The 16575-nt window shown below is 32.4% G+C and overlaps 2 protein-coding genes across 2 annotated transcripts in view; one reads left to right on the top strand and one right to left on the bottom strand.

The window, feature by feature from the left end:
• Positions 1-635: 635 nt before the first annotated feature.
• Positions 636-16575, top strand: part of LOC142319358 (solute carrier family 35 member E2A-like) — a 134912-nt gene continuing 118972 nt past the window's right edge. The window contains exon 1 of the mRNA XM_075356560.1: positions 636-765. The gene's annotated coding sequence lies outside the window, so the exon portion shown is untranslated. The remainder of the gene's footprint in view (positions 766-16575) is intronic.
• Positions 10030-14734, bottom strand: LOC142319357 (uncharacterized). The gene is made up of 3 exons (XM_075356558.1): positions 14580-14734; positions 11274-11778; positions 10030-10199 (listed from the first exon to the last, which is right to left on the bottom strand). The coding sequence occupies exons 1-3, from the start codon at positions 14674-14676 to the stop codon at positions 10154-10156; spliced, it is 648 nt and encodes a 215-aa protein (XP_075212673.1). The 5' UTR covers positions 14677-14734; the 3' UTR covers positions 10030-10153.

Raw genomic sequence — 16575 nt, forward strand, 5'->3', positions numbered from 1 at the left:
TTAAGCAAATCCAACTGAAATAATTCTTATAAACAAATCATTAAGAAACAACAGTGCTGAGAGGTTAGTGAAATAAATTAAAAATTTAAGAACACTGAAAACTGTTTCCAAAAAATATGTTTTGAATATAAAATTGGATCACCATTTCAGTTATTAAATAATCATCTTCCATAAATAAGAAATTAATAAAAAGTAAAAAATAAATAAAAACATAAGAAGATAAAATATAATAATTAATAAATGAACAAAACAAATTAAAATTTAGTTTATTAGAAATCAATGATATAAAAAATATCTGTAACAATTAGTAATCTTATCTTACAAAAAACAATGAATATTGATGCAGAGATTTTATTGTTGAATAATGATACAATTTTAGGTTCATTAAAAGCTCTTGTGAAATCTTTCTATCAGAGTAATTCTTAACAGTTACTCCCTCCCTTGCAGGCAATATTTCTTTTATTGGTTTAAGGTTCATGTTATATCTGTCTTTCTTGAGATAAATTTTTATCTTATCCAACTCAAAATAAAATGTATATATTAGGTCACATGATATGCAATCTGACCTGGAAAGTTTAATGGTAATGATTTTTAAATATAAGTTAGATGAATTAGGTTGATAATTGTTAGAAAAAATTGCATAATTTGATAATTGGTACTTATTACTTTTTATCAAACTGTATAATACAAAAGTAATGATTTAATTTCACTTTTATTTAGTTAAAGGGCAGAAAACAGAGATCCTGCCTGCCATTCCATTAACAGGTAAGTGGCCTTAATTATTTATCTCACATCAGGTTGTAAAATGCCATTCAAAACTCAATTTTTGAATTAACCTTATTAGATTACACTAAAAGGATTATATATATATATATATATATATATATATATATATATATATATATATATATATATATATTATGTATGTAATTATTTGAATTAGCTATTACAGATATTATTATTTATTTATTATGGTGTTTCCAATTAATATAGAACAATGTAAATTTTTAAGTAGAATTAATTAATGACTGCATAAAAAAATACAAGCATACTCATTAAAGCATGTAAATTTTGTTTAAAGCTAGAAAAATAAAATTCTAAACTAATATTAGATCAGGTTAACTGATATTTTCTTAAATTTTCATTACTTAACCATAGATCTGGGATCTGAGACAATATAAAAGTAAAAAAGAAACAGAACTTAATTATAATTAAGAATAAACAATTATTATTTCAGCTGCAGTTGGTTGTAGACTTTCAAACAGCAGGAAATTTGTTAACCAGCAGTGTTTATTTATAAATTCTATAACATGCTGGTGAGCAGTCTGAACCAATTACTTTCAAAGTTGCAAAGCCATGTTTATGAACAAATACCCTCCAGACATACCTGGAAAAGTGAAATATCATCCATTGTCTTCTTTACTTGGCCAAGTTAGTCATGCAAGAAATTAAACATTAATAAAAGAGTTACTAATAATTAAATCTTTATTGAAATAAACAATTAAAAATTAAAAAGATTTACTTACTTAGATCTACCTTAAAGATTTAAGGGAATGAAAATAAACTTAGCATTTTTACAAACTGCTTTACTGTTAATTATTATCAAACCAATCAAATGTTTTAAATTTAGAGGCAACCCAAGATATAGTACATTTAATTCTATCTTGACATGAGTTGTAAATAACTTTAACTTTTTTTTAATCTAATTTAGATAAACTAAAGTTTAACTTTTATTTAAGTAGTTGTCAGTGTGCTTGTATGTCTATGTATGTAAAACATGAGTATTAAAAATTATTCCAACAGATTTCTTTAAATATTCTCCTCAGCCATTTTGCCAGAAATCTTAGTGTAGCTGATATGAACGTATGGAAGTTTTATGAGTTGCTAGATTTAGATAAAATTTTGAATGGAAGTGCCTTGAAAGTTTTTTTTAAAATTTTTATTATGTAATACTCTATGCTCACTATTCTTCTTAAAAATTTAAACTGGAATGTTTGAATTTAATTGAGATGGCATTGTTTTGTGGAACCATAAAGTTTTGTTACATATAGTATAAATATGTACTTTTATAAGGTGTCAGTTTATTAAAGTGGACAATTTTGAATTTTTATTAAAGAAGCAACATAGAAATTTTAACCTGTTGTTAAATTGAAGTAATTTTATCTTGACCTAAGAAGATTATGTAAGCTAACTACACAATATGTTTGCAGATATTTTCCCTTATTATCATCAGAAGTTTGTTAATTAAGATCATTCAACAATAATCTTTTTACCACAATCTTTTTTACAGATTTCACTAGTACTTTCACACTACATTATTTTAACCAAGTCTCTAGAAGGTTCATCTGATGTCTGTTCAGTAAACTCATGTCTGACTGTTTTTTTATATAGACTTTTTGGATTAAAATTTCAGTAAGGTTTGGCCTTTTTCATGATACAAAAAAAAATTACATTACTTATAATTGTGCGTTACCTGAAGTGGCTAAATCAGCCACTAAGCTAGTTGAAGCCCTGAATTGCATTATTTTAAAAAAGAAAAGATGTTTAGAATGATTTTGTACAGGAATATATAACACTTTACAGATTTAAAATTTAAGTTTATATCATGATTTAACTGAAATGCAGATGCTTCAAGGAAAATGTAAGATCTTAAGTATTAAACTCTTGTTTAATAAATTTATACTTGAAATTATTTGGTAAACATCTATTTCAGCATAGAGGGTCTTTACTTGGATTGATTATTTAGAGTAGTAATGAATAAAAATCTCCAATCATTTACTTTATTATGTAATATTTTTATTAAAAAATCTTTAATTAACATTATCTGGAAGGAACTTGCAACAGGATATCTACAAAATAAAATTAAGAAAAGAGATTTCTCACAAACAAACACACATTTACAATTTTGAAAAACATGAGCAAAAAAACAAGGGCAAAACTGATAAATTAAATCATTAATGTAAGTCACATCATCTTAAAGTGGCACAACAATCATAGACTCAAGCATCGAGTCCATGGTTATCAGTTCATTTGAAGCCATAGTCACAGGATCCCAAAGAAGAATAAAACAATATGAACATTGCTGAAAACCTGATAAAAAAAGATTAGAAAAATGATGTATATATATATATATATATATATATATATACATTAACTCGTTTTGTGGGTAAGAAGGCATGAGCTTTCCTTCTCATACTACTTTTTTTTGAAGGTAAAACAAATTTTTAAAAAACTTTGATCACAATATTTCAATTTTTATTAATTAAGAGGGCCATAGGCAAGAAGATCTAAAATATTCTCCTACAAAATCTTTAATTTTTTTATATAGAACATGTTTAAAAAAAAAATTAATATTCAGTATTTCAATTTTTGTTAATTTAGGGAGCTGGAGTTACTAGCCAAAATTAATCTTAATCTTGATTTAATTTAAACATCTCCTTCTCCTGGAAGGTATTTTAATTTTTATACAGGCAGTAAACATTATGAACAATAAATAAATTTCATATTTTCACAGCAGTAAATTGGGAGACATCTGATAGGCATTATAAGAGTCCAGAATTTTTCCAACCTTAATGATGTAACACTTTTTAATCAATCTAAGTGAAATAAGTGTTTTAATCTGGTATCAAATTCCAGAGTTTTGTGAATTAGTGATAGATTTATTTTCCTATTCTTACTTAATTTTTTATCTATAAGGATGATTCAATAATTAAAGAAAAAATTTGCTCTGAACCTAAAACAGTTTATTTAACCAGTGTGACTTTTTTTTTAACATAATCTCCAGCAACAATATTGCACTGTCCTATTTCTGAAGAAGAAATTTTGTTTTGATGTTGGAGCCAATTTAGAACATATGCTTTAGTGTTGTCATTGCCAATTAAACTTCTTACCATAAAGACCTCCTTTATTGGACCAAACAAGTGAAACTCTGATGGGATCAAGTCAAGACTCTATGGTGGTGAGGTAGTACTTACTGATGCATGTTTTTTTTTATGGTTTTCACATACCCACTTCCCCTTGTAAGATACAAATATTTCATTAAATAAAATTTTATTTGGCTATAACTCTAAAACCAATGAAAATAAGTACCACTTATATATATATATATATATAATTGGAAAGCTCTCAATGAGGGCTTATTACTGCAGTTAAGAAAAAGTCCAAAATCCAATTTTTTTGGTGATCGCAAAAAATTTTGGATTTCAGATTTCAGGAAACATCCATTTTAACTATCCCTGAATCCATTATGACTAGTTTCGGTGTGATGTTTGTACGTACATATGTAAGTATCTCGCATAACTCAAAAACGATTAGCTATAGGATGTTGAAATTTTGGATTTAGGACTGTTGTAACATCAAGTTATGCACCCTCCTTTAATTACAGTCGACTGAACCAAAAGTGTCCAAAAAGCCCAAAATCCAAAAAAAAATCTAGATTTTGGACTTTTTCTTAACTGCAGTAATTACTTCATTGAGAGCTTTTCAAAGATATATCATAAGTGGTACTTATTTTCTTTGGTTCCAGAGTTATAGCCAAATAAAATTTTAATTAATGAAATATATGAATCTTACAAGGGAAGGAACAAGGGAAGTTCAATCAGACTACATTTCCTTTTCTTTTTTTAACCTTTTTTTTTTTAATTTTTATATATTGATTTATTAATCATTACTAACCTCTGATTGTAAAAATAATTTGACCATAAATAATAATTCAATAATAATAAAAAATATATGTACAAAAAAATCAGAAGTTATTATTGAAATAACATTTTATGTACTTTTAAAAATGTACATGTAATTTAATAGGCATACAAGGAAGTCATGTGGTGTCCACATCTGATTTTTTAATTTGGTTTATTAAATTATATTTGAATCATTCTTCATGTTTAATATTCCACAAACGTATGAAAAAACTAAAAAAATACATCTTTCTTAATCTCTTTTAAGGCATTATACTACACTAATTATTCTTAAATTAAAGAAAATCAAAACTATTGCTATTTTTCTTTTGTAGTAATTAATATTAATCCTGATGTGATTAATATTATTTAATAAAGAAATCTAATGTAAAAGTAAGGTGAAATATGGTTATTAGGTAATCTTCATGTTTAAAGATATTTTGGAAGGTTTAACATTCTACATTTATTATTAAATTATTTGTTTCGAGAACATTTTACTTGACATCAGGGCCCCAAGTATATACAAGCCCTGACAGTTTCAAGCATGATTTTCTCTTGACTAATTACTCTAATGACTCTCACTCTTAGTCAGTCAGTCAGTCAGACAGCTGTGCTCACCACATTTATCAATCACCTGAGACAGGAAGCAGCAAGAGTATTCAAGGCCGTTCCAAGGATCTTCCATATGCACCATTCCATCATTATTCCTAACAGACTTTTACTGGTGACTACTAGATGACAACTTCACCTGACATAACTTTGGTCGATACAGATAATTACTTTTTTTTTATCAAAATGTTCTATTCACATGGTGGTTGGCGGATAAACTGATTATTTAAAGCTAGAACAAAACTGATTTATTTAAATAAATATTCATACACATGAACATCACAATTTCCTTCACTGCGTAATAGTTAAGAAGAGAAGGTGTTTTTACATTTTGCTGGTGTCTCTTCTATGTTGAAAGATAAAGATGATCAATTTATTAAATGGTATTAGTTGGACAGTGCTGGCTGATTTCTGCCGGATAGTCTGGAATTGTTGATACTCAACTAATTCAAGAATCTAATTACTGAAATGAATTCTGATTTCATGTTATATGCTTGTTAATTTTAGACTGCTATCAGTACATTAGAACGTTTTTTTTCAAAACCGTTATTATTGCTTAGCTTATACACTTTGTATTTTTGTTGCAACATCTCAAATGATCATATGACCATCAGAAATGTGTTAATGTGTTAAATTTTATATCGTAAGGTTTAGAATTTAGTAAAGCATTATTATTATTATTATTATTATTATTGTTATTATTGTTATTATTATTATTATTCCATTGAAACAACAATAGTCCCATTACCATTTTAAATTTACTTATGAGTTCATTTCATACATATTATTTATCATTTCTGTCCACTCTTATACTATTACTCGGCTGGGTGTACTGTCTGTGTTTTTATATTGTTTTCTTCATTCTGTAAGAGAATTGAAAATAATTTACCTTATGAGTATTATCATTACTTGGTTACTTACACATGGCATACAGCAACGCTTGAATGAACGTAAGTAGTTAATGTATCCTGAAGAAACTGAACGAATTTTAGTTTATTTAGGTAAATTGTAATTACCTCTAATACCGGTAATTACTGTAATTGGCCCGTGGACTACTTGTCAACTACAGAAGTTGTTGGTGAGCCTCCACATGACTCTGGGGAGCTGGTCCTTCTCGTTGATCTGCCGAGTACACTCCATCACTTCTCTATAGGTCGTTGCGCCTCTGATCCTGTCTGGTCTCTTCCCTGCTGCGTGAGGACAGAGCCAGGTGAGGTCGAGTAGTCCGACATAGGATGGAGGGGCCGAAGAGAACTCACTGTGGTTGATAGTGCCTTCTGTATTGCTTTTTATGATTCCGGCTGCGGAGTTCGTGAAGTTCTATTCGATCTTCTTCAGAAGATTTCGGCTCAATCTTGATGAGTTTTGTGTTTTGTCTCCCAAATAATAAGACTGAACATTCTTCAAGAAGGCTTTTGGACTACCTGGGTCGGGGTGGAGAAGTCCCATCCGGGTAGCCCTCCTGAAGTTAAATGGACGAAAACCCCACGTGACAAGATTTCCTCAACGGCTAGACCTAGACCTCCTGATACCAAGACTTTGGTTGTACGGGCTCCCGGAAAGACATAAGCATATCTGCTGAAGACCATGAAAGACCGGGTGCCGGCCTCTGAGGCAAATGATGTATTGTGACTTCGTAAGGGCGGTGATGGAGAATTAAGAATTAGGGACAAGAATGTTCGGGTGGCCGAAGTCTTCAAAACTGTTCTGCAGACCAGGGCTAACGATTTCACGATAAGTTTGCGGTCCAAAGCTGATCGGCGGACCGTGTTTCATGTCAGTAACATCGATGCAACGACAGATGAAGAGGCTGTTAAGGATTGTATCTCTGCTATTCTTTGCGGGAGTGAAGAATTTTAGGTGTCATCTACGTATGGGTCTACCCAGAAGGCAACATTGATTATGTCTCGCGGGGCGGCTGAGTTGGTGACAAGAAACAGAGGACACATTGGGTGGGTACACTGCCATGCTGTCATCCGGGATATGGAGATCCGATGCTACAGATGTTGGGAAACAGGGCGTGTTGCGTCGAGGTGCTCCGGTACAGAACGGTCTGACCTCTGTTTTAATTGTGCCAGGCCAGGTCATCGATGACAGCAATGCACTGAGAAGGCGTCGTTTGCATTGTGTGGTGCGGAGGGGCACAAGTCGTTCAGCGGTTCCTGTGTTAAACAGTCATGAAGATTCTACAACTCAACGCGCACAGGTGCCGACAGACTGTCGATAATTGCTGGCAGACGGCTCTCCTAATTGCTGTGGATGTGGTGGCCATCTCTGAGCGATCAAGGGTCCCGTTATGGGTTACCGCTGGCTTGTTGACGCCAATTCTAATGCCTATCTGGGTTTTCCGGTTACGGTCATTTCGTTAGTCAATTTCGGCAGTGCTGATGGCTATGTATGTGCTGATTTGGGGAAGGTAATATTCTCTTGCTGTCACTCTCCAAACACTGATCTGGACACCTACATCGGCTTCTTGGATTGTCTCTTCGGTGACGTCGCTGGGTTTCCTGGACGAAGCTTGTCGTTCTGGACTACTTCAATGCCAAGTCTCCCGATTTTGCAGGCCTGCAACGGAATGCTCGCAGATCCTTTCTGGGCGACTTCATCAACACCCATGACCTGTGTGTCAATGATGATGTACAACTCTTCTGTAAGGGTGACTCGACATCTTGCATTGACTTGAGTTTTATGAGTTCTTCCCATGTGGATTCAGTTTTCTCGTGGCGGGTCCTGGATATTGAGAGTTTAAGCGACCATCTACTTATCCTACTTGAGATAGCTGGTACGGTTAGGCTCCAACGACAACAACTGAAGAGAGTCTCTAAAGCCGGTTGTGTCAGACTTGAAGGGTCCGTGGCAGCCAGCCTCGGACCAGGTCTTGACTCCATTGGCTGTCACGGGCGTTGTGACACAAGAGTGCGAGAGAGCAGGTGTCATGTTTTCTTTTGACGCCACACGACGTTGCACGTACTGGTGGTCGCCTCAGCTACATCTATCCCGACGAAGGTGTTTGGTACTGCGTTGGGCTTTCCAATGAGCTGCCAGGCGTGATGATCGACTCAAGCACGACCTCGCACATGGAGAGTATCTGTCATGCAGTCGTGATTATAAATTTGCCATCAAACAGGCGAAGAAACAATCATGGAGGTCGCTCTACGAAGTTATCGACCGACATGTGTGGGGGAACGGCTTCAAGATGGAGTATTTTGGCCCTATGGGGTATTTTGGGCATCGATTACCCGCTACCACCGCCGCTCAAGTTGAGGATCTCGTCACTACTCTGTTCCCAAGGGTGGCTAATTCCCCACGTACGGAACGGAAATTGTTGCGGACGACCTTTCTTTCTTCGAGATAGGTGAACTACATGCAGCAGTACGGTAGATGATACACAAAAGCCCGACACGGATGGGATCCCGGTTAAGGTTTTCAAGATTGTTGTCAAGCTCGCTTCTGCGGCTGTTCTCCGTGCAATGAACTTCATGCTCTTGCAATTATTACATCCCTGCAGGAAGCTTTCGCGGCTTGTTTTCGTTCAGAGGCCTGGAGCCCCTGGAGATGCTCCTGCATACCGCCCTCTGTGTCTGACAAACAACTTTTGCAAGTTATTCGGTAGCTTGAGTGACCGACAGTTTGGGTTTCGACCGGGTCACTCTACGATTAACATAGTCGACTACTTGATGCGTTTGGTGGAAAGAGCAGCTAACGGCAATTGGCGTTCCAGGAGTATCCCTGCTGTGGTACTGCTTAATGTTAAAAACGCATAACACTGTGAGTTGGACATCTATTTTTAAAGCACTCGATGAAAGGGGTATCTCAAGAGGATGATACATAGGTATTTGCAAGACAGGAAAGTTATCTACGAACTGGATGCGGGCGGCTCTTCGACGTTTGGTGTGGGATTCCACAGAGTTCTGTTGTTGGCCCTTTCCTGTGGAACCTTGTGTACGATGGAGTACTAAGATTACAGTACCCTGCAAGGGTTTCGTCCGTCGCCTTCGCTGATGACTTGGCGCTGTTGTCGTTGCCAAGACGGAGGCGGACGTAATGCTGCGGGCCAACCGGTCGACCACCCTGGTAGACGCCTGGCTCTTTCAGCAGGGTCTGTGCCTGACCCCTCAAAAGGCCAAAGCGGTGATATTGGCTGGTCGAAGGCGTCTTGCCTTCTTAAGGTAAGAAGGGACTTCTTTATGTCTGCGCTTACCCGGCCCTTCTGCGGGCCTATTGTGTCCTGTGATGGCAGCAGCATGTCCCGGGTAATGCCTTTATGGCGGGTACTGGGGCATGTTGTTTTTTTACGGAAAGATTTTTTAGTGGGTCCCCGCTTAGTGAGTTTTTGGCGGGAAACCCCTCACATACCCAGTAGTACTGGCTGCTGGTCGTCTAACAGCAGATTTTCTCTCCCGCGGAAAAAAAATTTATTATATGAGTGCAATTATTCAACTTCACGTGCAACATTTTATTTCTCTACCTTGTCGAATACCTTACCTAGAAAAAAACATTTTGATACTGCAAATTACAATAAGTAAAGATTTACAACCTTTTACTACCAAAAGCACAATTTTAACATATTTGTTCTTTAATATATTGATTTATTAAAATACCACAGTAAGTGCAAGGTAAAAATTACATTTATTTGCTCTACATATATATGTGTTATAAAATATATAATTATATATATATATATATATATATATATATATCTTTTTTTTACTCTTTTTTTTTTACTTCCATCAATCTGATATCCAGTTATAGTAAGTTTTTAAATTAAATTTTTGTTGAAGAATATTAGTACTAAAAATTAATAATATATTCGTTTACTCTTTTTTTTTTAACTGATTAGACAACACCATTTAATGTTTACGAGCTTATCCATGATATCTATATACTGTGTCCTGACCATCGTCGACGACCCTTAAAGAAAAGGAAAAAAAAGATTAAAAATTAATAACATTTTAATTTAAGCTAACTTCGTTAACATTAAGTTCTCTTTCCTAATAAACAAATAATACAATTAAATAAACACATGACCAGTAATCCACTTATATGATTGTTTTTTTTTAGTTTGATGAATTAATTCACCACAGAAGCTTAAAGAGAAGCTTGTACATGGGAATATGGAGATGGAATTTGTAGCATATGAAATATGCCATGCGTGAACGGGGTTCAAACCTGGGACCTCCGGATGAAAGGCCAAGACGCTAACACTCCGCAATGGAGATCGGTGGAGTGTTATATACTTTAAAGAACTATAAATTTATTTATGGTTTTAAGGGAAATTGGGGCAGATAATTTATACTTTTGCCAAGTTACGTAAGATTTTATTAGAATATGACTGTATTTCAGGACTGAGTGGTTACGTAGCTCGACTTTTTAATATACAAATTAAGACATATGTCGAAAGTAATCTTGTAGCCATCAAAAATGTTCCATCGAAAGAAAGACGTTAAATTAAATAACTGTTGTTAGTATCACGAGTTAAAGCGAGAGGGAAAATGTACTTGATAAGACCTCCTATCAATGAAGACAGACACAGAAAAACGTTGCAGTACCATTTTTCTGGTTAAAAGTGAATTATCTCTTTATCCCGGCAAAATCAAACAGAATGAATATAGTTGAATTTCAGGAGATAAAAACGCGCTGTGGAATCACAGTTGGCCACCGTGGCTTAAGTTAATTTTAATTCATTCTGCAGATCGGACGAAGATTTGCGTGATAGGAGATGTTCAATCTAAAAACCTTAAGAACTTTTTACATTATTTATTGGGGTTCCTCTGACTAAAAAACTTGTTCTGGATATACTTTTTTATGCACTTATTTTATGGGCGCTATTTTTTTTTATTTGTTCTTCTTTTAAGCAAAACTATAAATTTCTCCATTTCATTGTATCCTACAACTTTGCATTAGAAGAAGAAAACTGGAGAAGGAAAATTTAAAACCGGTTATTATTTCTACTGTTACTATTTACTATAAAACTTTTACACTCACCTGACTGTTGAAGACCTTTGTCCGTTGATATTCTTATTTTCAGAGGAAATGTAAGAATTTCTTCCATAACCACTATTGCCACCAACTCGATACCCGGGACTTGAATAAGTGCTTGCTGTAATAGCCGGCCCGTTAGATGGTGGCGTAGACACTGACGCTACGTAAGAATTTCTTCCATAACCACTATTGCCACCAACTGGATACCCGGGACTTGAATAAGTGCTTGCTTTAATAGCTGGTCCGTTAGATGGTGGAATAGACACTGACGCTCCATATGGTGATGTTCTAAGTGAGAGTCCGCCAACGTCAACATTCCGTTCATTGGAAGGACTTTGATATCCGCTAGTCTGATAACTAGGAGAATTATAAGTATTAGCTGTAATTGCAGGACCGTTTGATGGGTAAGATACTGCAGCAGATCGATATGGTAATGTGCTAACTCTGATTCCATTAACATCAACAGTCGGTCCAACGGCTCTAGTGAAAAGACGGTAACGAGTATTCTCTGTAAAAACATAATATCAAAATATAATATAAATATTACGTAAAGGAGTATTCTGACACGTCGTTAAAAATTCCAAACACTTGACCGTTAATTGTATCCGTCAGACGGTAAATTCTAAACTTATGGGACATAAAAAATACTTTACTTTTTGTACGGAAAAAATGCTCACGCATAATATAATTTTATACTCTTAGACACCTATATTTTATTAGTAACATCAATAAATCGGTTTGTTTTTAATTTATTTTAGTTAAGGCCATAAGAAGGAATAGATGTAACAACAGCTCCATAACCTAATTAAAATACTAAATTTATGTAAAACAAATAAATTAACCCTCAAAATTATGAAATATATAATATTACTAATTTAATTTAATTCAGCTTTGACGTTTTCATATGCTATGAAACTTTCACTACTATTATTTTAAAACTAAATTTTTGTTCAACATATACCTTAATGATAAATTAATTATTGCAAAATAAATCCTTGTTTTTGCAGTTTATCCTGGCTTGAAAATATCTTAAAGATTCCAGATACAGTCGACTCATACGCTCACTAAATTGTCAAAAAATGAATGATTATTAGGAGATCTATTTCAGAGTCTGATTAAGTAACGAAATTTAAATATTTTATTTCTTTAAAATTGTGTTTACTACATTTCTTTACACATTATTATAAATTATACATCAACTAATACAGAATTTATAAACCTATAGTAATTTTTTTATTCACTGAGTTTAATTTTAAATACTCACATAATTCAATAAAAGTGTAAAACCAAAATAATAACGTATTTAAAATAATTTAGTAATAACTTACGTCTTTCAGCAGATCCTTGGAATTTCGTATTTGTAACTATCCGGAAATTTTTTTCGTGTATATTTAATGTTATTCATATTCATATGTTCACATATTCATATTCACAACGAGTATGAATGAAGGATATTGAGTGGAACGTAGGATAAATATTTAAACTTAATTTATATTCACATACGAAGGCAAAAAATAACATGAGTAACATCTACAATAGCATACTCAGTGAGTTGGCTTTCTACTATTTTGGGTATTTTATGGAATCTTTTAATTTATCGCCGGATAAATAATATTTATATTAATTTTAAAATTCATGTAATTCTGAAATATCCTAGGTCGTTGATTATTATTGAATTATTATTATTATTATTATCAATTATTTGAAAGTATATCTTTAAATAAACACATGGAACAGCATAACTCCATGAGAGAACATTACTGTTACAATATGAATACATATATATATATATATGCAGAATTTAGTAACTGTCATTATTGCATTTACAATTGAAAAGGAAACTAACGACTATATTAAACACAAAAATTAATTCTTCTACAAACTTTATACGTGAAGTATCTATTATGATTGTATATCTTTAGTTAAAATATCTCCCTACAACGTAATCGGTTTGAGGAAAGCAGTATCTGTCCGCTTCGTCAAAACTAGGAAAGTAAGTTCGTACCTGACACATGTATACTCTATTCGACTTAACAAACGCTGATTTTTCTGCATTTAATAGTTACACAAGAAAGCTTATTACTTATTTTATTATCTTTAAATAGTGTTATATTTATGATCATTAAAAAATAGACAAATTAAATGAAAATCATTTAAGTCATTTAAATGAAACCTTTAGTTTAATTAAATTATTAAGTCCTTTTACTACATCTTGAGGATCTATAACCTAAATAGAAGAATCGAATTTGATGATGTCATCTCTTTTTTGTCAGCAATATATCTGTTTGTTGTTTCATTAACCGTAGTAAATTACATCGATTCAGAGAGAGTTAAAATATCACATAGCTTTTGTTTCAATATATTTTTAATTTACTACATGCTTTATGGAAATATTAAATAAATATATACAATTAAGAATCTACAGTGCCAATTCATACGTAGTAAATATTTTAAAAGGTGAAGATTTTATTACCTTTTTTTTTTCGGATCTCCAAGTTCGATTAATATTCGATAGTTCATCTTATCCATTTTCAGGTTACCAATCCTTCTGCTGGCAGAGGAGGGGAGGACTTTGAAATGAAAGAAAAAATTTGCAATAGAAGTTATTTTCGTAGACTATGTAAATCCTTTAAATATTTCTATTACCTCACAAGTCAGTATAGGAAGGAAATAGTTGAACTCGAAGGGTATTGCTTCGATAGAGATTTTAAGATCTGGCACTAATTTTAATCAAAGATACAATAAATGTTTCTTACTAACTTCACTAAGTCGATTTCAGCTTCATTTATAATTTGTGGGCAAAACAAAGAAGAAACCCATTATAAATGACTAAGTTTTCACTTTTCAATCAAATTCAACGTTTTATAAGTACAATCAGAGATCGGGTTTAAAATTAACTAAAAAATGTTTAATTTATTTTACAATCTTTGTAAATAATGTTAAATTAAATATTAAATAATGTTTAAATCACTGCATTAATAATTTACTAATTAATTAGTAATAATTCAATTAATTATTTGCTTATTAAAAATATTAACAATTTCTGGACCTCTACGAAAATTAGTTTAAATTTTTATTAGACGTATCCAGAATCTACAGAGTGAACGACTACTTTTTCTCTGGAAACTCAGGCGTTCTGAGATTCGTATTACTGGATACACATGAATGAACTAACTGTAAAGTTCAAGGATATATTCCAGAAAAGTTCTTGATGTAGTAACCAAAAAACGAAATTATAAAAGTTACCAATAGTTTATTTAAAGTAAAATTTAAACTACAAATACGATTTCTTACTGTAATCAGACATACCTTTATCCAAATAACTGGGACTACTTTGAGCTCTTGAAATTGAACAGAAACTGAAGTATATTACCAGTAGAAATAGCATTATCGTTACTTGTCTCATATTTTACGGTAACAATTGAACAGCTTATGGTCAGACAGTGATGCATAAGTATAACCGACTAAGGTTAAGTCTGTTGCTTTTATATAAAAATTTTATCATCAGGAAAACTTGATTGTTTCTTTTACAATGTGTTTGCGGTCGATCTTCAACTAATTTAACACATAACAGGGGTTCATCTCTATTTGTTTTTGTTTTAAATAACACATGTTTTAAATAGTATCGTAACACAGACTGTATGCTATATGCTGCTGAATGTTATGTTTTTATACATGTTGTAAATTTTTAACGCTTTTAATACTTGATAAAATTAAATTCAGCGATAATTCTGGTAAGTTTATGGTTTTATTTATTTTTTTAAGTACGAAATCTATTTCTAAAGTAATTAAAAAAACATATCGGCCAACGATGTTAAGATGCTGAAATTTTCTAGTATTTACAAAAAGATTAAAAAGCTAATAATCCTTCATATGTTAATAAAGTTGAGAATTATTTTTACCCTTTTTTACCTACTACCTAAATTTACATAATAGATATTGTGGAAGACCTACCAACCCAACCATTACCTAAATTTACAAGATACATATTGTGGAAGATTTGATGTAAACAAAAGTAATTTAAAAAGGCATTAAAAAATTTCAAGAATCAAGAATCACAATCATTCTATGCTCGACTTGCTTGCTTAGTAATTTAAGAAACTGTCTAATATCAGAGGCGGATTCTAAATTACGTTTCCAGGTTAACTTTATTGGATGTTCTTAAAATTTATTTATTTATTTGATTATTCAGATTACTATGATGTTTTGGAAAAAATAGAATCTTTGTCATAACTGCTGTCGGGAAGCAATACTTTTACAAAAAATATAATAGCCGTACTCCAAAAACCCTTAACGTGTTTAGCCAACAGGATATAAAGATGACTGTTTCCTCCTGAAAATATTTTTATTCTTTGTAATATTAACCTTTTTAGGCTGGTTGCAGAAAAACCCCAGACCCTTAATTAGATTCACAATTGAAAACCATTGCTAGAAAGCTGAATTCAATTAAATCGACCATTAAATTCCATCTAATGCTCCTTTCACATTTGGCTTTTTGATTCGGTGGTTTCTCCACCTAACCACATGCCTGGTAAAACATTCTGCAACTTACTCACCGCTAAATTTTACGCTCACCGATAGATTTCAATATTTGATTTATCAAATCATGCCAAACGTTTGACCTTTTTTAATGGTTTCCTACAAAGTTGGCCTGAATCTCAAGCTTTCTCCCTTAAATAATCAAACATAATATTTTATGGAAATCTCTGAGCAATGAACAAATCAAAATAACAAGGAAGAACCCCATTAATAATAAATAGCGTTGTCCTATCTTTCTTCCCGTACTTAAATCAGTAATAATTCTATAACCTGTTACCTTTTCTTATAATATACTTACATAGGAACCTAATGATAAAATGAGTTCTATGCTGATAAACAGATAACCTGGATTATGTATACACTCACACTTATATCCTCCCCTCATGAATTTCAAAAAACGTTTGGTTTTTGTTTGAAAAAGAATTTTAAGTAGATATACATTCGCTAATTACCATTGCTAATTCAGATAAATCTTTTATTACCTAGCTCAGAAAAATCGAGGGGTCCATCTGACATAAAATGTCACAGAATTTAATATTTTTATTCAAGCAAAATTGCCAAAGTCATTGCCTAAATTTCCCAGCTGGGGGTGTAATAACCCGTTTTTTGGCGGAGCTTGGTGAAAAAAGGTGTAGCCTTATTGGACCAAAACTTTGTTCGCAAATTTCTCTTAAATTATTTGACCAAATAATTTGAAATTTTGCATGCATTTTCTATACAAATTCAGAAGGTTTACAGTGAAATTTTGGTACTTCTAGGTATATTG

This window comes from Lycorma delicatula, chromosome 2 (genome assembly GCF_047948215.1).
Source record: "Lycorma delicatula isolate Av1 chromosome 2, ASM4794821v1, whole genome shotgun sequence".
Taxonomy (NCBI): Eukaryota; Metazoa; Arthropoda; class Insecta; order Hemiptera; family Fulgoridae; genus Lycorma; species Lycorma delicatula.

What these genes read in the sequence shown, in the direction of transcription:
- LOC142319357 (XM_075356558.1), bottom strand. Translation starts at nt 14,676, where the DNA reads ATGAGACAAGTAACGATAATGCTATTTCTACTGGTAATATACTTCAGT. An exon ending in TCCCAGTTATTTGGATAAAG is followed by an intron (nt 11,779 to 14,579) that starts GTATGTCTGATT and finishes ATGTTTTTACAG; the next exon opens with AGAATACTCGTTACCGTCTT. An exon ending in CAAAGGTCTTCAACAGTCAG is followed by an intron (nt 10,200 to 11,273) that starts GTGAGTGTAAAA and finishes CTTTTCTTTAAG; the next exon opens with GGTCGTCGACGATGGTCAGG.